General features: G+C 32.9%; 3 protein-coding genes across 6 annotated transcripts in view; 1 reads left to right on the top strand and 2 right to left on the bottom strand.

Moving 5' to 3' along the window:
* LOC130892740 (phenoloxidase-activating factor 2-like) overlaps positions 1–4404 on the bottom strand; it is a 34598-nt gene extending 30194 nt beyond the window's left edge. For 2 of the 4 annotated variants that reach the window (XM_057798314.1, XM_057798312.1), the window contains exon 1: positions 4272–4394. The gene's annotated coding sequence lies outside the window, so the exon portion shown is untranslated. Of the gene's footprint in view, positions 1–4271 lie in introns of all 4 variants that reach the window. The other 2 variants (XM_057798315.1, XM_057798316.1) reach the window with 2 other exon arrangements.
* LOC130892739 (inactive CLIP domain-containing serine protease A8-like) lies at positions 199–26374 on the top strand. The gene is made up of 6 exons (XM_057798309.1): positions 199–263; positions 5709–5803; positions 7366–7625; positions 18212–18427; positions 22959–23169; positions 26100–26374. The coding sequence occupies exons 1-6, from the start codon at positions 215–217 to the stop codon at positions 26319–26321; spliced, it is 1053 nt and encodes a 350-aa protein (XP_057654292.1). The 5' UTR covers positions 199–214; the 3' UTR covers positions 26322–26374.
* On the bottom strand, positions 8954–14523 carry LOC130892741 (uncharacterized). The gene is made up of 2 exons (XM_057798317.1): positions 14370–14523; positions 8954–9625 (listed from the first exon to the last, which is right to left on the bottom strand). Exons 1-2 carry the CDS (start codon positions 14399–14401, stop codon positions 9310–9312), a joined length of 348 nt encoding a protein of 115 aa, XP_057654300.1. The 5' UTR covers positions 14402–14523; the 3' UTR covers positions 8954–9309.
* Positions 26375–26964: the final 590 nt, after the last annotated feature.

The following is a 26964-nucleotide window of genomic DNA, read 5'->3' as shown; positions in this document are numbered from 1 at the left end:
AAATACACCTATTTAAGTATTCTCTTAATAAATTATTTGAAATGTTTTTTATATGATAATGAATTATTGTCGTGTCCGAGATTCCATTATTCAATTAATTAGATCGCTAATAAGGGCTAATCTTTTCAGCTACAGAATAATTTACAGAATTATAAAATGTTTATATATAAATGTAGATGATACTACAAAGTAATTATTAGTGTCTATTGAAAATATGGAAATAAACATATTTATAGTTGCAGTTGCAGTTGCAGTTACTACTGGTACGTTTTTAAATTAAATTAAAGTTTTTATTTAGATTTAGCGGTTCCGTTGCAAAATCTTGCAAGTTAATCGGTTTCCGATTGATATGAAATTTCGCATGTATGTATAAATCGGATGACAATCCAATATTTTTATGAGCTGATCTGATGATTGAGCTGGGAGGTGGCCATAGGAACTCTGTAATTAAACGACGCAACCCCATCGAATTTGGGCTCACTTTATTCGTTGGGAAAAAACTTCGTTCCGTTTGTTATGAATGTGAATTATTTCTTATTGATTAATTGATTATATAAATGACCCAATGCTAAGGTGAGAACGTGCCGAGGACTGAATGGTATTAGGGTGTATAGATATTTAATATCACTAACGTTGCGCCTCAGGTTACGTGGCGAACCCTGTTGTACTGAAGCTCTTATCCCTCTTGGGCCTCTTGGGGGGATGGACGATTTTTATCTTATACTCATATCATAGGAACAATTCGAACAAAAAAGAAACTACTATACAAAGAAAACAACATTTAGAGAAAGCGAAACTGACGCGACAGAAGAAGATTGCTAATGAAAGCGATGCCCACCAGCGGCACCGATTAAAAAAAATAAGTTTAGCAGTAGCTGAACAAAGAAAAAACATGAAGAAAACATGAATTACAAGAAGAATACACGGCAGAAAAAGACTAACCAGAGATATTTGCAGCTTGGTAGCTTTGAGTAATACATTTTGCAATAAAGTGTGTAATATTTACATGAAGAGGTGTTATCCCCATCAAGTGACCAAATGAAAAATTAGTGCCACATCTCCTACTTATTTTCCACGAGAATTACGCGAGAATAAAGAAGAATTGATGCTGTGTTACAGATCTAAGTATCACGTAAGTAAAAGTTCGTACCTCCTTCTAAGGCGTATTGAAACACTATGGGCCGTGGAAACGCGCCTTATTTCTCGAATAATACCGTTTTAAAAAATTGTAAAGTTTGACGGCTTATTTGGATAATATGGATTTCATGGCCAAGTAGTTCATTTTGCTCAAGATTTGTTCGAGGAATTTATTTTTATGTTTGACTCTTATAGAGGGTGCTAGTTACACAGTTCATACCAAGTAGTATTGAAAATAACTTTTTCAGTATTAGATTTATTGAGCAAAATTTCAAGTGACCTCAAACATCATCTAATTTCACACCAAAAAGATACACTTGATAAAACTAGATACTGCGTACCGTTTTCGGAATATTTTTATTTGAAAATTATGAAGGAATAACCGATGCTGCTGTAAAATATTGATAAAGTTATAAATTATTATTATTAATTAGTAAGCATTATGTGAACTGTGAATGTTTTGTCGCGTAAATGAGACCCCATCGATAAAACGGATAGATTTAAGAAAATTGAGATTGAGGGCTTTCGTTTCTTGTAACGTTTCACAAAAATCCTGTCTAATTAGTACAGGATCTTGTTTTCAAAGTTAAATAAATATGGGCACTGAGCTATTGGAGGCATTAGTAACAAACAACAATTTGGTGATCATGTATTGCGGTTTTAGGACTCAAACTGTCGTTTGTTCCATACTAAGGCTCCCAATAGCTGAGTACCCTTAATTATTTTACATTGACTTTTATACGGCAATAGCATTTTTTCTGAGTTTGCTATGGAAAACTATCATTCATTGACCGTTATGACGTTGAGTCAATAATAATTACATTCTGTAATCTTGTTAAATTAGATATTGTTAATCATAATGTACTCAAATTTTGAATACTTCATACCAGCATCGGTTATTACTTCATAATTTTTAAATCAAAATATTCCGAAAACCGTACACAGTATCAAGTTTTATCAAGAGTATAAAATTAGATGATGTTTAAGTTCATTTGAAATTTTGTTTAATAGATCTAATATTGAAAAAGTTATGTTCATTACCAATCTGGTACGAACCGTGTAACTAGCGCCGTCTATGAAATTCATTGGTTGTTGCCAGAACTTTTTATAAAACACCCTATATACTATGGAATTGTGATTGTCGCATAGCATCTGGAAAACTCTTGTTCCACCTCGAAAGTATTATTCAAAGCGCGGTCCAAAATAATCAAGACTTTGTACAATTTAATGACGTTTCTCGTATTTTACAAGCATCATGGCAATCTTATGTGGCTTTAAGCCGAGTCGCAGGTCGAAGAACTTTACTGCTCCAAGTTGACTTCGAAGAAACCTTGTAATGCATTAAAAGGAATGGATAGAATGAGAAACGTTACAAATAACTAACTAGTGCTTACATAACTAATTTAAACATTGTTTTACCCAACCACAAATGATATATTAGAATATAAATAAAATACATAAACTTAAAGTGCACAAATCAGCAAATATGTGAACGTACTACGGACTATATAACTAAATATGTAAAAGCTGCTACGCGCTACGAGCTACGTGGTAGTGAATCTGGAATCAAAAATTCTGACTAATTAAAAACAACATTGAAGAAGAGAAAAAACCTCTTTTAAAAAGAAGCTTATATTATTTGTTGATCAAATTTACTGATAATTAAAAAATAATCTAACTCTAATAAGAAATATAACACTTTATAAGTTCATTCTAACCTTTAATTATAATTAAGCTTCTTCGTCTATTTTTCGTACATAACTATAATAACTATATATATTAAAACTAAACTGCATTTAAACTTTACACTTTAATTATTAAATATTAGTATTTGTTGCATAATTTACTTCCCATTTCTGCTATTTCTATTTCAGAATAATCTTAAAAAATATTGTTAAATGCCCATAATTTCAGTTATTGTTGTTCTCCCTTGTTCAACTGTCACTTTAACGCACTTTTCTAGTCAAAATATATTTTTAGATCTTCACTGAATTTTTCCATATTTACAAATCAAATTTTATTTTTCATATACTAGAAGCGAATTTCATTACTTTTCCAATAAATATACTATTGCTCACAGCAATTTTTTTAGTTTGGAAAATCATGATATTGAAGACATGTTCTTATAAATTGAATTAGTTAAATGTGATAATGTCAATAATAATAATAATAATATATATATACTAGCTGACCCGGCCACGCGTTGCTGTGGCTGAAGTTTTTGTTATATTACATTATAGTAAACAATCTAAGAGGAACGATAAAAGAACATCAGACACGGAGTCCACTATGCTTATTTACACAGATGGTATTTGAAAAAAAAAAATGGTGATCTCCTTATTTGACTTTCTACTACTATAACCCTTTAGTACAATGAAATTATTTACGAACAAAGACGAAAATGTTGATGGTGGTATACAAATTCACTGGATTGAGATTTGAAGGGGAAGTACGTTGAACACAATTAATTAAAATGTTCTTACACTTGATATTAAGCAGAAATCAATACAAAATAAAAATTTATCAGATTTATTATTTCCATTTAATTTTATAACAAATAAGTATATTACAGTATAATACAGTAAATAACATGTGACGCTTAAACATCATGAATGAGGTAGGCAAGGCAGACAGTCTTAAACTTTTAAACATTAATGTCTCTTTTTTTGAATTATAAATACTTTCAATTTCAATTTAATTTAACACCAATCGGTGCACAATGTTTTTGGTTAACCTGTCTTTAGCTAACACAAATAGATTCGACGGTTTCCCAACACGTGAACACGCAACATATAGTTGCCCATGAGAAAAACATGGATTTTCCAAATCTAAACCACAAATGGACATTGTTTGACCTTGAGATTTATTTATAGACATGGCGAAAGCTAAACGAATTGGAAACTGTAGCCTTTTGAAGGGTATGGTAGAATCTGATGGTATCATCGGAATACGTGGCAGCAAAACCACTTTTCCTTTAAACATAGCACATTGAAATAATAAGTGCTAAATAATAGAGATTAAATAAAAACAATAAAAAAAAATATTTGTACAACTATTGAAAAAGTGTAGGAAATTGTGTATCATTTTTTCATTGACATTTTAATTAAATTTTATAATTATGTGATAATACTTACATACATATATTCAAATTAAATTATAAAGTTTTGATCAATGAAGCACAAATAAGTAAAAAGCAGGATTAATTTCACTGTATTATCTTCATTATAATATGAATTCAATTAACATTTCAGTCTAAGTAACACGTGGCCGGCTATGCTAACACCAAAAATTTAAAAAGTGGAAATAATTGAATTATGCGGTATTTCGTTCACTACAAAATAAATTTAATTAATTTTATAGCGTCAACAACACGTGGTAATTATGCTGTGAAAATGTAGCTTATATGACACGTTCGTAGATTTACCATAGCAGCGCCATCTATTGATTACTTACTCAACCCAGTCGAAAGGTATCGACATCTGTTAGAATCATTTGGAGTTAACAGATAATTTTGACTGTCAAATAATAACAGACGAATAATTAGCAATAAATTAAAATTGCGACTATAATTTGAGATTTAAACTATCCTATCTCTCAAGTTGGATCGAACTGCACATGGTGTGCAAATTTTATTATAATCGGTTAAGTGGTTTAGGAGTCCATTGAGGACAAACATTGTGACACGAGATTTATATATATTAAGATATATATATATATATAAATATATATATATATATATATATATATATATATATATATATATATATATATATAATATGTATTATACGTGACAATAATACTGTAACATGAAAGAAATTTTTCCATACGATTTTGTTTCTGAGCTATAGCTATAAGCCTTTGAAGATCCAAAATCAAAATTTAGATTTAAATATATTTTCTAAATTATACATTCGAATATTATGAATTTTTAATGGATGATTACGTATGTCTTTGTAGTGTGTCAAACGGAACAAATAATTTCACACTAAATGAATTAATGAAAAATATACTTATATATAAGTTTTGACTTTGAGCATTATTTTCACTTCACCTACTTATTCCCGAATTTTTTTCATCAAATCACGGAACACTGATATACTATATATAATGGAGAATATTGAGCCCAATAGCTTGAGGAACTGCACAATCCAAGTTTTGCGGTTGATATATGTACTTTCCAATTTTAACATATATTGTTCAAATATGTCTGCATACGTTTTAATGAAACACATATAAAGCCTAAATTGATGACTTTCAATAATCTTGATGATTTATAGCAACAAAGGCTTCAGCCAAGTCAAAGAAAATACCCATACAATAATTTTATTTCCTTTAGGTAACGATATGTCTACATTTAGCAACTTCTGCACATATTATTGTTCATTTGGTATTTTTTGAAAAGTAATTAAATTATTTCAAAAATGACAGAAACTCAAGCTCCATTTCCATTCAAAAGGGAGTACATCCCTGCTATAGTGTTCACATTGTTGAAAACTACTCTTCAAACTGCCTTCTTGAACATTAAATGGGACTTGACATTGACACATTTATTAGTATCATTTTATTTTCAGATCATGTCTTAGTCCATGCACAGCGGTCTTTTAACTGTGCTGTAGCAGCATTTTGTAATGATGTTACCATTGATCCTAGAATCCAAACTGATTGTGTGAGTGAAATTATTTTAAAATTTCATTAGTTTATGATTTAAAGTCACAATTTAATACACTTCCAGCGAACTATAACAAAAAATACACAACCTTACCCAATACATATATCTAGATGTATGGGTAGATTTCTGTAATTTCTTAGACCTTTTTAAAAAGGCAGGAATAAATTGGATGTTTAACGCGTTCTTCAAAATATTACTTAACAATGATAAGAATGTCAAGTAATATTTCAATAAAATATGCAATAGGTCGAAATGTCAAATTTTTACTTGTCTTTAAAAAATAAATTTGTCTTGATAATGCCAAAAATTTCTTTCCTTTCTGCACATCTACAGGTATTAAATGAAAAATACCCGAGTTCGCTACATAAACTGGTGGCCAATGTTAATCTTTTGAGTTTCTTTTTTTTTTCTATCACAAAAAGTTAAGGTATCTTAAATGTTAGCGATAAAATGTAGCAAAATTTCTTAACTGTTTTTGTGATTTTTTAAAATTTCAATTTTATGCATATTTGAATGTTTCTTACATTCTATTGTTGTACCAACTTGTGGACAGCAATAATTCAAGTAAATCGAGGTCTGTTAAAGCCGAGACTATTTAAACAAAAAATGAATAGAGTTAGGCAGTTAAATGAACGCGAAGCTGAAAAAATAGCCGAGTTAGTTGAACAGGGACAAAGTATCGTAGTGGCAAATCTGTTTGGCGTGCACCCACAACCATTGGCATATTGATGCAAAGATTTCGAGAGAAGGGTTCACATTCTAGGAGGCTTGGACAAGGACGTCCTTCAGTTTTAACTCCTCGAGATGATCGTTTTTTGCAATTAAATTCATCAAGAAATCGGTCAATGACCAGTATCGAGCTCAACAGCCTTTTACGAGAAGTCCGAAATGTAAATATCTCTGATAGATCAATAAGACGACATCCTCAGAATGCTGGTCTACACAGCAGAAGAGCTCTCCAGGCCCTTTTGCTAACCAGGCAGCATCGTGTTGCTAGACTAAGATTTGCAAAGCAACATTTAGATTAGAATTTGGAAAATAGGCGCCAAGTTTTCAGTCTAAGAGGTCCAGATGGACCTAGACCCGCTCTTAACGGGTCGTTCCATCTTGAGCAAGCGGCATTAGAGAAATGGGAGAAGTCATACAGCACCTAATTGAAGGCATGCTCAGGAGAATGTGAGCAACAATTTCATCCAGAGGCGGAAATACTCGCTACTGGCATTTAAAAAAAAAGAATATTATTGTTTAAAATGCAAGTTTTATTTTTAAGAAATTTTGGTTTTATTGCAATGTTTTCATTTTTATTTTTTTACTCATTAAAAAGCACTCAAAATTACTGCACATTTCTTATTATTGCGTAAAAATGATTTAAAAGAAGTTAAATAATAGCAATATTAATTTGAATTTATTAAACAAAAAAAATATTTTCAGAAATCCGGGTGGTGTTTTATTTCTGACCACGAGTGTTATTCATGTTATTGATTATAGTATTATTATGAATTTTTGTTTTCCTCTGTTTATTATGTAATATCGAGACAGAGAAAGATTTTGTGTTGTAGATGAATTGTAACGTTAACGGAGATCAAGTAATAACAAGTTGTCCTGCTGGTTATATTCCTTGTAATAATGTTAAATGTGGATTTTCTACAACGTCTCCAACGATATCTAGTGGTCAAGCAACACAAAACGCATACCCATGGAATGTTTACTTACAAGATGCTAACAACGTAAATTCAATGACGAAAGGATATGTAGGAGGAGGTGTACTGATAGACCAATATTTCGTAGTAACAGCCGCTCATAAAATTTATCCCAATGTGTGAGTAATTGCTACAATTCAACTTATGTTTTACACATTAGTTTCTCTACCCCTGTAACTGATAATATTCCATTAATCTTTCTCTAGAAACTCCCAAAATAATTATTCTGGATATATTCAATATAATCTGGACAAAATATTCATATGGTCCCAAGCAATCAACATCTCTGTACCGAATACGTGTACGGTCAAACCCTTAATATTCAATCTATTTTTACTAAAGTGAAAGATAAAACACCAATCAATAAATTGCCTAACATAGTATATGGATTACCTTGTTTAAATTGTGACTAAAAGTACATTGGTCAGTCGAAAAGATCACTGGTCAGTCGGATGTCCATGTCTATCATGAAAGATACAATATGAATTATTAATCTGCCAAAGTTTTGACAACTGAAAAAACTACAAAAAACGTTTGTTTTTAGAAACAACATAATTGCCCAAAATGATCAATGCATTAATAAAAAAACTAACTTGAATATCCTCAGTGTAATTTATGCATATCTTTTAGATTTTGGAATTCTATAAAAATTCAACACCATTAACAACCAACTAACCTCACTTAACCTATAAATTTCAACTTCATTTTGGTGTTTCAATGCCACGTTCCCAATAAGAAACTGCTCATAATATAGCTGGCAAAGACTTCGGTACAATTTTGATAAGTCGAAACGTCAATTTTATCTATATATCAAAAATTATTAAATAAACTAGCTTTGAAACAGAAGGGACCTAGAAGATGTAGAAACATATATATATATATATATATATATATATATATATATATATATATATATATATATATATATATATATATATATATATATATATATATATATATATATATATATAGAAATGTTCTTTGAGACACTTTTAACTTTTTTTAAAAAGTACTTTTATTTACAATAAACGACTTATAATTTCTACAGAAAATAACTTTACAGACAAATCAATATTTTAACAATGAACAGTAACAAAACAATGAAATGAATTCTAATTTTAATGCATTGAACTTACATTTATTTGATACGTGTTTTGGAATCCGCTGACTATGTGAATATTGTTTATTGCACTTTGGAATCCGCTGGTCGTGTGGCAGTGTCGGGGACCTTTCACATTTCTCCTCCCTCCTTTGGTGTTGACTTCGTCCTCGAAGTCTCTGAGAACAAATCTTGGAGAATCTGGATTTGAGTGGGTTGTAGTTGGGGACCATATAAGAATCTGGAAATTCTTTTTCGTTTCTTTACAGAGACTGTTATTAAAATGGCTAAAATAATCAAAATTTTAATTAAAGAAACCATACTGAGTCCTGCGGAGAATTGCGGCAGGAGTGGGATTGGTTCAATGGGTTGAACTTGTCCGTGCGTCTCTGGAATTTGGAGTTTTTCTAGCATAATTTCGTGCTTCGGATGTAGCTTGATTGGGACTACTTGCGGCACTGTAATTTCTTGCACAATTTTCTTATTGTATCGTATTCCTTCTATAGTAATTGGCTCGTTTGTCATTAAGATGCTACTTCTCCTAATTTCTTGGTTCTGAATTATGGTTGGATGAACTATTCCTAATAGAATTACTTTGCTGGTTTCTTGTGAAAAGTTCTCTGTTGTGATTGACTTGGTGCAATTCTCTATATTCGGGATTTTGCATTGCGATCTTATAGGTTTCGTACAGATGATGTGTTCAGCTAAGCTGGTGCAGATTTCGTACAGTTGAACAACCCTCTTTTATGTTTACGGGTGATTTTATGAAGATTATCTTTTGCTTCGTTTAAAAGGTAATTATATTGAAATTTCAAAGGGGCTAAAGGTCCATTTTCTAAAGGTGAATCGAAAAGGTCATTAGGGTTCGTTTCTAAAGTATCAGTTAATTTCTCTAAATTGATTTGTAAAATATGTCTATGATAATGATTTATCTCGTTTGATTTGCCTATGTCTTCTGCATAATAGCCGTTATTGGGGATTTCTTGTATCTTGAGCGGATGTCCCAGGGATAGGGTCGTCCTGTAAAGAAGGTCTATCTGAGATATTCTTTTTCTTTACGTTACGAAGTCGTTTTGCGAATTTCAAGTGAGTACTTGTGGTGTTTTGTTTGTCGGTCTTACCAACAATTTTAGTTTTGAGTTGTTTTTTTGGATGTAATTTAGAATATGGAGAGCTTAGTTTAGATCGATGTTTTTTCTTAGTTACGTAGACAGAACTAGTTGGATCGATTACAGGAATTGGTTCAGTATTTTCATTTTGTTTGTCTAGAGTTTTCTGTCGTTTTTCTTTTTGTTTATTATATAAGTCTATTATGAATGGTTGGAGTTCATCTTTGTGTCTTTGGTTGTATGTTTCGTATAGCGGAAGATCAAAATCGAAATGTATTTCTTCGGCATAGGGGCCATAAAGAATTGAAAAAGGTGAGAAGTTAGTGGAACTGTGGATTGATTGATTATAAATTAGAATTGCATGTGTGAAAGTATCATCTAAGGGATCATTTGGATTTTGGTCTCGTAGTGTTCTAAGTTTTTCTATAAGGGTGGAATGGAATCGTTCAACAGGGGAATTAGAAGATGAGTTATTGACCGTTGTGAAATGTATTTCAATTTTGTGGAGTTTCATGAATTCCTTAATTACAGCAGAATTAAATTCAGTGCCATTATCGCAAACAATTTTTTTCGGGTAATTGTGGTGAGAAAAATAATGTCTTAGCTTGCTAAGGATTGATACGGAAGTTTTATCAGAGATTTTATAGCATTACAATGGAACAAGTCAATGTGAATTATGTCGAAAGGTTTTTGTCCTAATAATGGGCCTAGCTGAGGTAATTTATAAGGGTGTCGATCATATTTGTTTTTTAAGCAAATCTCGCATTGATTTATTAAATTAAAAATAGTAGTTTGCATGGCTGGCCAATAAAATTGATTTTTCAAATGTTTGTAAGTTTCGAGTATGCCGTTGTAATTTTCGGTATGATATTGTTTTACACAGTCTATTTGTCTTTGTTCTTCTTCTATGTCTTGTAGTAACTTATTACAAAAAATAGCCTTAACGGTCGAGTCAAAAGTTTTCTTAAAGTAATCACAGATAAAGGGTCGAAATTCATGGGGTACATGTAACACGAATTTTTCATTTGGTCTAAGTATTTTTTTGAGAGCATCAGGTATTTCTGTTATCCAATTGTCAGTGAGGTTTACGGTATATCTATGATTTTTGAAAGGTTTCTTATAAATAATGTCATATTCTCTAGATTTAGGGACAATAATAATTTGATTTGTTGCTGAATTGATTGGATCTTCAGATATAGGAATTCCGGAAATCGGGTTTTCGGTTGCGGTGTGTTTGGTATTCTCGCTGAGAGATTGATTTTTGTCGAATTCTTCAAGGAATTCGTCTAGATCAAAATCGTGGGGATCAGGGGGTTCGGCACAAATAGAAGAATTTGAAAGTGCGTTGACCTGTACTCTGGAAAGACAGTCGGCTACCTGGTTTTCTTTGCCTTTGTGGTACTTTACATCGAAATTGTAATCCTCCAGTTTCAGTCTCTATCGGACTAACCGAGATGTGGGTTCTTTAATTTTGCAAATCCATACTAGAGGATTGTGGTCGCTTTCGACAGTGAATTTTTGACCATACAAATACGGGCGGAAATGTTTACAGGAATCTAAGATTGCCAGAAGTTCTCTTTCGATAGTTGAATAATTTTGCTCGGCGGAGTTCAAAGTTCGGGAGTAATACGAAATGGGATGGTTGTTTTGTGATAATACAGTGCCAATGGTAATATTGGAGGCGTCGGTTGTCAAAACAAAAGGTTTTGAAAAATCTGGGTACTGCAGAACTGGGGCATTGCATAATAGTTGTTTGCACTTCTCAAAACATTCTTTGTAATTGACATTCGTTGGGTCTATTATAGCTCCTTTACGAGTGCATCGAGAAAAGGGTGATGTTATTCTTGCAAAATTTGGGATGAATCTTCTGTAATATCCAATGAGTCCTAAGAATGATCTCACTTCTTTCACAGTCTTTGGAATAGGGAAGTTTTTAATGGCCTCTATTTTACTAGGATTGGGCTTAATGCCTTCAGGAGTCACAATGTGACCAAGGAAAGCGACTGCATTCGTCAGAAATTCAGATTTGTCTAATTGGATTTTCAAATTTGCCTTTCGGAATGTTTCAAAGATTGCAGCAATGTGAATCAAGTGTTCTTGAAGGGACTTAGAGAAAATTATGACGTCGTCCATATAGACGAAACAACATTTGTGGAGAAAAGGTCGGAGAGTGTTATCCATCAATTTTTCGAGAGTGGAAGGTCCGTTTTTAAGACCAAATGGCATTCGTAAAAACTCGTAGTGACCATGTGGTACGGAAAAAGCTGTTTTTTCGATTGAATTTGGGTGGACTTCAATTTGATGGAAGCCTTGGGCTAGATCAAGGGTAGTAAAATATGTAGCTTTTCCAAGATTATCTAAAGTGTCTTCTATATTGGGAAGATTATACTTATCTTCAACGGTGTTTTCGTTTAGTTTGCGGTAGTCAATAACCATACGGAATTTTTTCTTGCCGGAAGCATCGGTTTTTTTTGGTACAACCCAAACAGGGGCGGAGTAAGGAGACATTGATGGTCTAATAATTTTTTTATCGAGTAATTGATTAATCTGTCTGGAAATTTCTTCTTGCATTGCTTTCGGATGTCGGAAGCCTTTGACGTAAATTGGGTTTTCGTCTTTTGTTCTTATTTCGTGCTTAATGACCGAAGTAAAAGTTAAATCGGAATTATCGTCATAGAAAATATCCTTATATTTGTTAAAAAGCTTCAAAATTTTTTCCTTTTCTTCTTGGTTCAGATGCTGAGTACGAATTAATGAAGGATCGAATTTACTTGGACCGTTACATATTTCGTATTTATCTAAATGCTCGACATGTATAGGTTCTAAGGGCAAAGGAGTTGGTAAATAGATATCGTTAATGTAACCGTTGGCAACAGTATGGATAGATTCAGGAATTTTAATGTTATTTATTATAGTTTCGGGTAGAAGAATGTCACCATTGTAGATGTCTACAGGAATTTTATTATGCAAGGTGTCAAAAGGAATAGTAATATTAAGACGTTTTAATGTAAGTAATTTACTTTGATAATCTATCAAAGCATGCAAGCGTTCTAGGTCGTAATTTCCTAATAGTATGTCGAAGTCTTTACTCCAATCGGCAATTCTAGCGTCGATGGGTTCTAAAATGTTAAATTCTTTGAGCAAGGGTGTTTTAATATTGGAGTTATACTTCCGGGTTATTTTCATGGAAGTCAACGTGAAGGGCTTATTATAAATGTAATTTGAGTTGAAAAAGGTAGAAGCTTTAGGAGAAATAATTGTATCTGAGCCTCCTGTATCAATTAAGACTTTTAGTTTTGATTTTGGCATAATGAAGTATGGTAGTTGGGGGTTGTTACGGATATTATTAAGATTTATTGAATTGGTGCTTCGTGAGTGGCTTCGTAAAAATTTTCGACCTGGACGTCTAGATGAGAATTTTCGTTTTCAAAATTGTCATTTGTATCGTCAAAGTCTAAAGTATCGTTAGGGTTGAAGTGTTCATTTTGATGGGAATCAACATTAAAATTAAAAGTTTTTCTCGTGGAAGTACTCATTGGTTGGTTTCTAGTAGAAATAGTTTGTACACCACTCATTGGTTGTGGGACATTTCGAGAAGTTAGAGAATTTCTTTGGTGTTGTGAAGCAAGGGGGTTCGGCTTATTTCCAAAAGAATTGCTGGTAGATGGATTATTAAATGTATGGTTATTACCAAAAGTATTATTAGGCTGAGATCTAGTAAAACTTTGGTTATTTCTAAGGGGGTGGTTATTTTGGATTCTATTTATAGGAGAAATAGGGATATTTGAAGAAGAGTTATTTCGTGGGGGACTTGGGTTAATAATAGGGTTTCGCGTGAAAGTTTGATTAAATCTATTGTGGTTTGAAGGAATAGAATTTTGTTTTGATTTTTGGATAGAGGGTAGTCTTCTATTTTGTTGACTCCTCAAAAAGTTCATATATAATTGTTGATTTTTTGCAGGGCTTCATCGAGAGAATTTATTTGAAAATGTGATAAATATTCACAATATGGCTCGTTAATGCCAGTGCAAAACGTTTTGAGAGCAATATTTTTAAAGTATGGGTTTGAAATTTACAGTTTCTATATTATCATTAAGAGCTATGTGTTGAAGCAAATCATTTAAATTATTAGAGATTCTTTGGTGATATTGGTCATACGTCTCATTATCGTACTGAACTGTTGTAGATAATTGAGTTAGTAAAATATCTTCGGAGCGTCGATCTCCGTATTTAGATAGTAATGCTGGACGTGCATCAGTCCAAAGTGTTAAATTTGAGTAGTTTAAAAAATCTCTAGGTTCACCTTTTATACGAGAAATTATATTGGCATTTAATATGAATTCTTGAGGTTGAGTGAGATTCTGTGACCGAAGGAAGTTATCTACCGATTTTATAAATGTTGAAAGATTATCTTTCGAACTAAATTCAGGTAGAGTGGCACAGAGGCTGGAGATATCATTGTTTTGAAGAGACATATTCAAGCTATCAGTGTTTCGAACTTTTAAAATTTGATTTTTAGAAAATCGAGAACTATTAACTGAAGTAGAACTGTCCAAAGGATTTATAGAGAGATTCGACAATAATAAATGTAAGTTACTTTCATAAATATCGCTAAAAGTGCTCATAAATAAGGTGAAAAGGAACGTTGTACTTACAAGAGGATGATCACTGGTGATGTCTTCTGCATACTACGTTTTTCTCGCCTTGGTTCGATGGATCGTCTCGTTTAACAACTAAAGTTGACCAGGAAAACTTGTGTTTCTGTACGAATTTGATCCTGTTCGCAGCGCCAGAAATGTTCTTTGAGACACTTTTAACTTTTTTTAAAAAGTACTTTTATTTACAATAAACGACTTATAATTTCTACAGAAAATAACTTTACAGACAAATCAATATTTTAACAATGAACAGTAACAAAACAATGAATGAACTCTAATTTAATGCATTGAACTTATATTTATTTGATACGTGTTTTGGAATCCGCTGACTATGTGAATATTGTTTATTGCACTTTGGAATCCGCTGGTCGTGTGGCAGTGTTGGGGACCTTTCACATTTCTATATATATACAGTGCTTTTCAGATAAAAGTATCCACCTTTAATAACTTTTGTAATACTGGTATTTAGAAAAAATCCAAAAACACGTCAATTTATGTTGGAAGGGGCAAGCATTATGGCTTATTTAAACTTACTGGAAAAGCCACCCCCTCACCCCTAGCAGCATCCCCTTTATTTTTTTAAATTACTTTTCATATTTTTTATGTAAAATTTGGATACTCCTCTTTGAGCTGATTTCAAAAATGTATAATACTTGTAGGTTAAAGTGGTTAGTTTATGAGATAAACAATTTTTCTTTTAAGAGTACAAATTTTACTTATTATTTACTTTCACCTTATTTGCCTGTACTAAAATGGGTTGTACAACAGTTCAAACTCTTTAATCTTTATAACTGTGCTATTTATTATGAAGTTACAATAAGTGTTCAAAATGAGTACCATTCACTTCCATACAATGGTATAATCTATTTTGAAATGCCTCTCTGACATTGCTTAATACGGCTGGATTTAATTGTCGACATTCATTTTCTATCCTCTCTCGTAAATCATCCAGAGATTCTGGTTTGGTAGCATAAACTTTTGTTTTTAAATACCCCCATAAAAAGAAGTCTAGGGGTGTTAAATCCGGTGACCTAGGTGGCCACTTCATCATCTGCCCCCTTCTACCTATCCAACGAGCGGGGAATGTTTCGTTTAAAAATTGTCGGACAGGCATAGCATAGTGTGGGGGAACTCCGTCTTGTTGAAATACCAGTAAATCTTCGGAAAGGTTATCATCATTTTCTATTATTGTTGTAATACGTGGGTCAACCCCTTCCCTGAGTAACTCAAGATATGATTCACCATTTAAATTTCCGTTGATGAAGAAAGGTCCGACAATGTGGTCACCTAGGATACCACACCAAACGTTTAACTTTTGGGGATGTTGTGTATGGAATTCACGCATAATATGTGGATCACTTTCAGCCCAATATCTACAATTATGCCTACTTACTAAGCCATTTAATGACCATGAGCATTCATCAGAAAAGCAAATATTGTTTAACAATTGTGGATTGTTATTGATAATTTGCGTCATTGATTCGCAAAACTCTAGACGACGATCAAAATCATCTTCATTCAACTCGTGCACCAACTTAACTTTGTATGGGTGGTACTTGAATTTATGTAGAACTCGGAAAACTGTAGAAGATGAAACACCGATCGCTCTACTTATTGTTGACAACGATTGGGGTTGTTGAGCCTCTAAGCTGACTTGCCCTAAAATTGCCACTTGGATTGCTTCGTTATTTACGAGTCCCTCTCGCTTATGCACTTTATTGCAAACAGACCCTGTTGTGGTAAATTTCTCCATCAGTTGAATTACATACTTATGAGTTGCATGTCTTCCGTCATGTAATTCGTTAAATATTCTAGCAGCAGCTCTTGCACAATTATTATTTTGGTAGTATAAACCACCTACAATTTCAATTCTTTCTTGCAAAGAGTAAACCATTTCAGAGAAACAAAATAAATAATGTATCAAATTACAATATCAATAGTGACTACAAATTCTAGTTGACAATGTCAAACTTTAATAAAAAGTAGAGTTTTTTGTTGTTTGGATTTTTTAAGTAGAATAAATAGCACAGTTAAAAAGATTAAAGAGTTTGAACTGTTGTACAACCCATTTTAGTACAGGCAAATAAGGTGAAAGTAAATAATAAGTAAAATTTGTACTCTTAAAAGAAAAATTGTTTATCTCATAAACTAACCACTTTAACCTACAAGTATTATACATTTTTGAAATCAGCTCAAAGACGAGTATCCAAATTTTACATAAAAAATATGAAAAGTAATTTAAAAAAATAAAGGGGATGCTGCTAGGGGTGAGGGGGTGGCTTTTCCAGTAAGTTTAAATAAGCCATAATGCTTGCCCCTTCCAACATAAATTGACGTGTTTTTGGATTTTTTCTAAATACCAGTATTACAAAAGTTATTAAAGGTGGATACTTTTATCTGAAAAGCACTGTATATATATATATATATATATATATATATATATATATATATATATAAATGAATTGCTGTTCGTTAGTCTCGCTAAAACTCGAGAAAGGCTGGACCGATTTGGCTAATTTTGGTCTTAAATTATTTGCGTTTAAAAGGTAAATAAATATGAGAACGCTCGGAATTAAGGAAAAACAAAAATTTGGTTTTTCCTTGATGTTTTGTCACAAATTAAATTTCTGAACGCAACCATAATATTTGACATTGACAACCAACCGAGGAGAAGACTTAGATCGTCGCAGTCAATCAAATGTGCAAAGAGCTACCTCACGTGCTAGCCACACTAATAACCAGAGAAAGACAGATCAAGAAAATAGTCGTATGCGTTCTTTAGTGAGTGAAAATGAAGTAGATATCTTTAGAATGCGATAATAATAAAATCGCAGTGGACACCTCGACCGAATTCATCACATTACACACAAATTTCAGTCCCAGACTCAAAAGAGAAGCTTATTCAGCGTATTTTTCCAGATTTAGCACAACAGCTATATTGGCGACGAAAAATAAAGATCTCGAGAATCTCTTACAACAGGTTTCCTTCAAATCAGTCGACACCGTTATGAACCAGGATAATGTAGTTGACTATCCCACGGAGTTTTTAGATTCACTGGAATTGCCTAGATTACCACCTCACAATTGGCAGTTAAAAGTAGGATCAGTTGTCATCATACTACATAACATTGATCAACCTCGACTGTGCAATGGAACAAGACTGTGAAAAAGATTATTAATAACGTCAGTGAGGCAACAACCATAAAGGGAAAATACAAAGGAGAGGATGTCTTGATCCCGCGTATACCGATGTTTCCAACGGATTTACCATTTTTCGATTTTAAACGTTCACAATTTCCGGTACATCTGGCCTTTGCGATAACCATAAATAAATCGCAAGGTCAGTCGTTGAAAGTTTTCAGAAAAAACTTGGAGTTTCTCTGTTTCGCGCATGGAAATTATACGTCGCGTGTTCGTACGTCGGAAAACCGTCATCTTTGTTTAATTACACACCACAAAACAAAACAAAAAATATAGTTTATCAGAAAGCTTTGAATTGATTAACAGACTGTATTATAACTGTGTGTGTCTTTCAATATATCAAATTGAAACCTTATAAATAGGAAGTATTTTAGGAAAACTCTGTTTTGTAAGTAAGCAACATCATCTGTAATTAATCGAAGATAATAATAAAACTTCATGCACACTGCGACCATTTTTTTATTTGTTTTAATAAAAAAAGGATTCCTTTTTGTTTTAAGTTTATTTTATACAAAATCTTAGGTCTTTTATTTATTGATTGAGGCAGTACGAAGTCTAACGGGTCAGCTAGTAAAATATAAAAATAGAATTTTAAATTATCATTTAATCACAAAATTATTCATTCCTTCTGATTGTAGAGTATTGAGAGCTTTGTTTGGTCTATATGATATTAACGGGGCACCAGCTCAAACGATTGATGTCAAATCAGTATATTATCACTCAGATTATAATCCGACGACATTGAAAAATGATATAGCTCTACTAAGATTAGCAGAGCCGGTAAATATCGGACCTTCAGCCAACTTTATTTGCCCACCGCAACCTGGTATAGATTACCATACATCAAATCCAGGGTAAGTAATAGAACTATTGATGGTTACTTCCATTCTATTCATCTACACATGAAAAATTGTTGCTCAGGATGTGCAATTAATGACTAATAAAGTATATTGATATATATTTTTGTATATTAGTGCAAAATAGACCGTAATGATATTAAATCACATTCAAATTGTCGAATACCTTGACGCTCATTTGAAACTAACTAGATCCAGTAGATCACAACACATGAAGAGGTATAGGTAATGCCACTACTTTATCCAGACTTCACTTTAGCTCACTCTGATTTTATTGTATATGTTGAGCAAGTGATTCTCAACACACTTGTGGCTAATGGAATACCAGCATTAACAATACAAAAAATGACATTAGAGGAAAAGAAGAAATTTTGCAAAAATTACAGTTTAATTCCTTTCGTCGTATGAATATTTTTAAGGATGGAAGTAGAGATCACTTTCCACGGTTTTCGTGATATATTCATCATTTTTGGTCGTGTTTCAGATATTTATTTTCATTCAAGTTTCACATTGAATTTCACTTGTAACTATAAGAAATAAATTTGCTTATGATGGAGAAATCATAAGCGACTGCATTGCTTTCTACTTTTCTCAAAGGCATGACCCTGAAATAAGAAAATATTTCAAAAGTTTCCAATTCAGTTAAATTTTACTACAGAAATTTGTGTCTTTACTATAAATGACAAACAAGTTTTGTTTATTCTCCTGCCTAATGATCATGCATAAAACAATACCCATATTTTCACTATGGGAAATTTTCTGGAAAAATTTATTGAAAGAAATTAACTGATCATAGTTTTTTTTATATAAGAAGCAAGCACAACACTCCAATACTTTGAGTGGTGACTTAAGATGCCAACTGCTCTAGGTGGGAATATGTTCGACAGCTTTAAGTTGTCCAAGCTTCTGATCTACTCTTGATCGCCAATAAGACGAATTGCTCTCTTCTGTATTGAGTCGAGCATCCTCAGCAAATGCTTCTACATAACTTTAGAATGTTTTCAAGATAAGTATTGATGGTGGTGATTAGTTGCTACCTAAAAATTTGAGTTTATTTGAACGACGACAACAGTATGTCATCGTCGACGAAGCTATAGATCGGGTTTGCAGTTTTGTCGAGTGAATCGTTGATGTACAGGAGAAAGAAAGTAAGTGATAAGATGTCTCCATGAGAAATACCAGCGTTGACATCAAAACTTTCTGAGATGTGTCCGTATAGCGATGCCTTGGCCGACCTCTTCTGTTACAGACATAAATCCATTTGAACAATTGAGAAGTTTGTTGTTCACTTTCTCATCATATCATTACTTGCGAGAAGGTATTTCTCGAGACAAAAAAGTTCTCTATTTTTGAGCGCCATTTCCGATAAGCAGAATTTTTGCTGTTGGCTGCTCTAGTGCAGTTTCCATCAAACCATGGATTATTCTTTGAAAAACTCTTGAAGGAGTAAGGAATATAGACTTCTATACCTATCGAGATACCTACCAGAATCTCGTTTGTACAAACTGGTAAATCTTATTAAAATGGCATAAAATCATGATAAAATAAACCAATTTTAAAATTTTAACAAAGCCCAAACGAATCGACTTTTATGTTTAGTAAGTCCACTTAAATCTATTCATGTTTGTCTTGATCAAGGAATATGTGCTAATATTTGTATGGGAACCTTTTACAGATACCTTCCTTTCATTTTCCTGATAGTTCCTAATGAAATTAAAAACAAAATCTTCTATATTTAAAGGCTCAAGTGCACGGGGCGAATTTACAAGCTACAAGCCGGCTTTTTCACAAGCAGCTCGTAAACTAGCCCAGTTTACTCGATGCTGCCGCTCCAATAGCTGCTTGTAAAAACGCAGTAGCGGGAGTTGCAGTTGTAATTAAAGTGATTAAAAACGAGTTAATTAGACGAGAAAACGCTAAACGGAAAGTGCATAAGGGATAAGTGTGGGTGAAACCGTGAATACGAAGACGTACTGATTATGGTGCATCAAATACTTTACTGGAAGAGCTGAAGAACGAAGATCCTGTGGCGTATAGAAATATTTTGAGAATTAATTACAGGTAAACAGTTTGATGAACTACTGGGATTGGTAGACGAAATGTTGTCAAAAGAGGACACGATAATGAGAATGGCAATTTAAGTAACTACAAAATTAGAAATAACATTACGGTATTTAGCGACTGGTGATTCATTCAAGTCTCTGGAGTACCTGTTTCGATTTCCAGAAACAACAATATCGAGTTTTCTACCCCATGTACATACGGCGATTTGTTATGTTCTTCGACCATTCATTGAAGTAAGTGTAAATAATTTGTTGTAATTAATTTCTAAGATATTTATTTCATGGAATCTTTTTAAATACTTTGGAAAAACGTATTGATCATAGCTGTTTGTAAAATGTCGTCTTCGTCGTTTGAAGAACCAGTTGCGAAAGCTATTGAGTGCGGCGACGGGAGTAGAGAAAAGTTGTGAAAATCTTGTTTGACTGATGTATTTTCCAATATGTCCAACTTAGCACGAGCTATACTATTTTGAATTTCCTGCTGCAGCAAGATGGCTGCTCGCGTTGGTAGCTGACGGAGTTCACTGTCTATATACTTGCCAAACAGATCGTATGGCTTATCCGCAGCAGCATTATTTGCAATGTCGTATAACTTCTTGATTGCTTGCGATATCTCCTCATTGTCGGATTTACCCGTTTCCAGAATTTTTCTACACCTTTTTCTTGGCGCTTCAGGATGAGTGGGCCGTGTTTGCTTCAACAATGGAGTTGTTCACGATGCCAGGCATAGCAGGATCAACAGCGTCACTTCTCTCTTTATCTTGTTCTCCATTTTGACTTTGGTTTAGGTCCTCAACAAAATAAAAACATTAATAAGTACTTAAAAACAATCTATTTCTTTCAGGTACCAAAAACTGTTGAAGATTGGAAAGTAATTGAAAAGTTATTTCTCCAGCGTTGGAATTTCGCTAGATAATGTGGAGCGATTGATGGTAAATACATTGACATCAAGAAACCTCCCTGTTCAGGTTCATTATACTGCAGTTACAAGAAAACCTACAGTATCATACTATTTGCTATGGTGGATGCAGATTATTGCTTCACTTATATTGGCGTAGGAGGAAATGGACGAGCAAGAGATATTGTAGTGTTTAGAGATAGTACTCTGAACATTGCGAAGGAAAATAAAACTATTGGGTATCCCGAGAACGCTGTTAACGTTGGGGACGACGCTTTCCCTCTAAGACCCAATCTTATGAAACCTTTCAATAAGCATGGACCAACTGTTAAAGAAACAATATTTAATTATCGCCTTTTCCGTGCAGGACGAGTGCCTGAGAATGCTTTTGGCATACTTGCCTGGCGGTTTAGCGTATTTTCAAGACCAATTCAGTTGAAACCCGATACTATCGACAGATTTGTTTGAGCTGCTTGCAGTTTGCATAACTGGCTGCGAATGACTGCCCCAAGGCACTATATGTAACGACAAGCGGTGGACAGAGAAGATTTTAACCTGGCGAATGAAGACAAAATACCAACATCCTACATTCAGTGACCAGACTAGGCAGTAACAACTGATTTTCTTTCAGTTCAGATATAAGTCGCTCAAAACTCGAATTCCTCAACGATTTGTTGCTGTAGTCCTTATCTTTAATGTTTCACAATGTAGGATCTAGATAGGACACTTTAGGAAAACCACCAATAACTAAGCAAATCTTCACAATAACCTAACCTAATTAACAGCATACGGCAACATGTGGTTTCAACACGCCAGCTAGTTAGCTACTGAGCAAGTGGCAAGTTTGTGTGTACTCAAGTATTAACGCACTCGCCGACTAGCCGGATTTAGCAAGCCGGCTTGTTAGCTTATAAACTCGCCTCGTGTACTTGAGCTTTAACTGAGTTTCAAAAAAACTGGGTGAAAGAAATAGAAAGTAATTGGTATTTACCAAAAAGTTTTCTCCAGTAATACGACCTCTGTTCCGTTTGCGTTTCGAAATACGCTGGGGCCACGTCGCGCATAAATTCAAGCTGGGTTGCCAAAGATATTGTAGGATACTGATATACATAAATATATAAATGTAAAAAATATTCACTGTAGAAAAAAATACTAAACGTTTCAAAACTAAAATTTTGTTACAAATTAATCTTCAACGAAGCAAAAGTGGACTGGAAAATTTTTCATCTTTTACAAGTCATTTCATTTATATAGTCAATAGATCGAACGATCTTTTCTTGATTTCGGGATTAAGTCGGCCAGATCGCAAAGTGACATGGAAGGATCAGCCACAGTTGAGAGAAAAAACGTTTGCACGTATTTTTGGCTCTGTATAACCATAACTAACCTAAACTAAGATAGGAAATACTAAAACAATAATACGATTACAGAATACGAGGAAGGAGCAGAACATAGTGAAATAGTTGTGAAACAAAACACTGCCAATTTCCTCGCACTTTGGCCATATCTCTGGGCTTTGGCCATAACATATATAATGAGATGAATAATGGTGACTTTAATTTTTCAGTGCAGACAACTGTGTAGTGGTAGGATTTGGGAACACTACGTTTACTTCAAATGATGCACCTTATGTACATTTGAAACAAGCATTTTTACAAATACAAGCTTATACATATTGCAAAATGGCTTATGATAGTCTCGGACTTATGACTGCAAACTATTTAGATGGGCAAACTGACATTTGCGCTGGAGGAGAGCCAAATATAGATGCTTGTACGGTAAGTATGGACTTACATACATACATAAATTAGAAACGTGGAAGTTTTAGATTATTGGATAGGAAATAAGCTATTGTTACGTACACATAGAGTAATTTTTTAGCTATTCTTCAATTTCTTCAACACAAAGTGAGTCACTTTTATTTACACGGTCTCTAGCAAGCAAACACAGACATTTTTCAAAATTTAATATATAATTTATCTCTCAATCTATCTCTGTGGAACCTATTATATGATTCAACACTTTTGGTTACACCAAGAATAGGTTCCTGATCAATTTGTATACCAAGTTATTATTGTTTATTATAATAGTCTTCAAGCCCCTATTATTCAAAGGCCAAATTTCATCACTCCCCATCAAAATGATATTTACCTGCTCCCTGTGACCAGATTTTCGCTTGACCAGGTGCTACTGACTGCAATTTGTTGAAGATATCTGTATGTCTGTATGCTATCCCCATAATTCCATATCCAAAATTGGAAGATCGTCAAAATCTTCATGGACTCTAATTTAAGCCAAAATAAAAAATATACAGAAGAACTAAAGATATCACGAGTTATAAAATAAATATATAAAGCCTAATTGAGATAGTTTGAGCACATATAATGGATGCCCAAGATTACCAAAACAAAACGTGATTACCAATTCAAAATTGCAGACGAAAATTTGAGAGGTAGACCAAGAAAAAAGGGATAACCTACAAATTTGTAGTTCAATTTTAAAACAACGAAATGATGTCTAAAATTCATCTGTGTAAAATCCAGTATTTCTTTTAGTTTGTAAATATTTTTCGTCATCTATAATCACAACTCGGTTCTCTGTGAAGTGACGTTTTCTCAATGCAACATATCGGAGTTCAGCGCAAATGATCCATATATTTTGAACATTTCTTCTTTTTCCGATGTTTAATTTTCTTTCTGTTCAGTTCTCGAGTCATAGTCATGTGGGAAACCCGAAATTGGCGAGCCTTCGAGTTGATGTTCCTCATTTGTAGTTTGCACATTCTACCAATCTATTTGACTCGTTATCAGTCAAAGCTTTAAACCGCTCATTTTTGGAAGGTTTGAACATGGTATTCCTTGTTCACATCCACTTATTGTTATTAAATGGTAAATATTGCAATATTCTGCTCTTCGAATATGGCAGTTTTTGACAACCTCCCAACTAAACTGTATAAACTTCTTCAAATATTTAACTTTCCAAATATTTAATGTTGTTTTGCCATATAAATTATATCTACGAAACATTTTTCTAATTCAATAAAAATAACCAATTCACTATAAGTGTATAGGGATATACTTATAATCGAAAGCGTTGTATAGACAATGGAAGTTTCTTTTATTTAGGTTAATAAAGTATTCTTTATCAAAGTAACGAATAAATTTCAAATTAATATTCTTGATAGCTGTCTAGACATCAAAAATAATTATTCATATTTTTACTATCAATTGGGCAAGAATATGCCACATATAGTTGTTCAATCACCACTTTGAAATGAGCCAAGGCTCATACTGGAATGGTAGTCGAAAAAATAAATCTGATGTAAATGTTCGAAGAACTTGTTGGCTCATTATTGTATTAGCTTGCTTATTATTTGACTTACCATTCACAATAATAGAACACGTATATTTATTAAACACGTACACGTTTCTGTTTTGATTTAAAACTATTTGCAAAAAATGTTAAGTACAATATGTACAGGTACGATAATGGCCGTTGTTAGCGGGAGCTCACAGCACGTGTTTATTTACATGAGAGTAAAAACTGTCTTTTCAGCTATTTATAAAATAATTCACGATGAGAGTAAAATTAATATGAGAGTTGCACAGAAAAATCAAAATGGTACGTATAACAGTTACTGCTAAAATCGATACAAAAAGGAAATTGAAATTATAAATAAGAATTGATCGCACTATAATTATTATATTCCATTGCCATCTTGCAATCTTATTGCGGATCTGTGGATAAAATAAAAAATAACAAAAATCGAGATAGGAAATAGGAGTTGATTGTAGAAGGGTGAAAAATTCAGAATACTATAATATTTTTCATTCTGTCATGACAAAAAAAGTGAAAATCTTGCTAAAAAATTAAAGTTTTTAATTATCAAATAAAAAATAGGGGTTGATCGTAGAGGATTCAAAATTTAGGATTGTATGTATTTTTTAATGCTATATCATAAAAAATAAGAACAAAAAATTTTATCTAAAAAATGAAAAAATATTTTTAGGGGTAAACTAGCCTTAAGATTTAGAGAAATTAAAAATAGATGTTGTTTGATTCTCATACCTACCCGATATGCACACAAAATTTCATGAGAAACGGTCAAGCCGTTTCGGAGGAGTTCAATTACAAACACCGCGATAGGAGAATTTTATATATTAGATTAGATTGAAACTTGATAAAATATATGTTTTCTATGGCAACTGAATTTTAAGTTATTTGAAATTAAATTGAAGACAACGAATTTTTTCCGAAAACTTCAGTTATATACGTTATAAGGGGAAGGAAAAAAAGATGAAACAAAAGATAGAAAGGCACTAAGAAAAAGTTGTTCCTGTTTGAAATTCGTTGAGGATATCCTGATGGCTTCAAATTATATGGTTAGGTCCAAAGGAAGAATACCCTTAGATCTTCCAGGCCCCTTGTTTGACCCTATGACACTAGAGACGCAAGGCGTCGAACTTTGTAATGTTACACTTTAGTTTCTACTTTTTCTGTAGAGTTAATCAAGATAATTAAGTTTTTTTTTTCAATAATTGCATTCAAATACCGTGAGATAACAAGAAAAAAATAGTAATTCAACTAATTAAATGTTAATATATATAAATTAGTATGCTGTAGCAAATATTTGGTACATAATTTGATTTATTGCTAGTGCTAAATATGATATTTGAAAAAATATGATACATTTGTTTCCAATTTCCAGGGAGACGGTGGTTCAGGTTTCGTTTGTAGAAACGTTGGAGCGAATCAATTCAACCTAGTTGGAATAGTACTCTGGGGCAAAGAATGTGGACAAGAAGGTATTCCCGGAGTATATCTTTATTATCCCGCTTTTCTGAATTGGGTCACAAGTACTCGAAACTGTATATTAAGTTCATCGAACTGCGCACAATGTCCTAGAGCAATCTCAACATATTGTAATTGAAATTTTTATCATTTGTTACAATAAAGTATGAATATATTTAAATCCGTAATACATCTCGCACGATAATTGAATATAATCGTATAGCTGTAAAGATTTTTTTATAAACCTTCTGGTTAAGATTATTGTTATTATCGAACTTTTCCTTAGGGATAATAGAGGTAGGAGGTCTTCCTTATCAAATAAATGAAAGATACTATTTTTGCATAAACCAGTGATATTGGCAGTCATAAAAGAATTAACACAAAATCTTAATTCAATTCACCACCTTTTATATACTACATGAGAAACTCTAACTTCAACTATTGGTGTAATAGGCAGACGTCTTATATTACAACACTTTCTCAACGTTGACGTATGTGGTAAAGGTACCTCCCTCTCTACAAAGCTTTTTCACTGTGTGAAGTAATATTATAAATTGTCTTAATTTTATTAAATGTTTGTGAATTTGCATTCGTTGGAGTCAACTCTTCCAAACGTAAACATGTAATCACCGCGCGTCGCTCGATTCGATCCATTCTGATACTCCAATTTTGAAGTTCTACGATAGACACCCTTCAACATGTTCAATTCAGTCTCTAGTATGAGTCTATACATAATAGGTTACAATGTGACGTGATGAGAAATCATTGTTTTGATATATGAA

This window comes from Diorhabda carinulata, chromosome 4 (genome assembly GCF_026250575.1).
Source record: "Diorhabda carinulata isolate Delta chromosome 4, icDioCari1.1, whole genome shotgun sequence".
NCBI classification, from domain to species: Eukaryota; Metazoa; Arthropoda; class Insecta; order Coleoptera; family Chrysomelidae; genus Diorhabda; species Diorhabda carinulata.
Note: the sequence above shows the minus strand (reverse complement) of the source record. Positions and strands in the feature narration are given on the sequence as shown.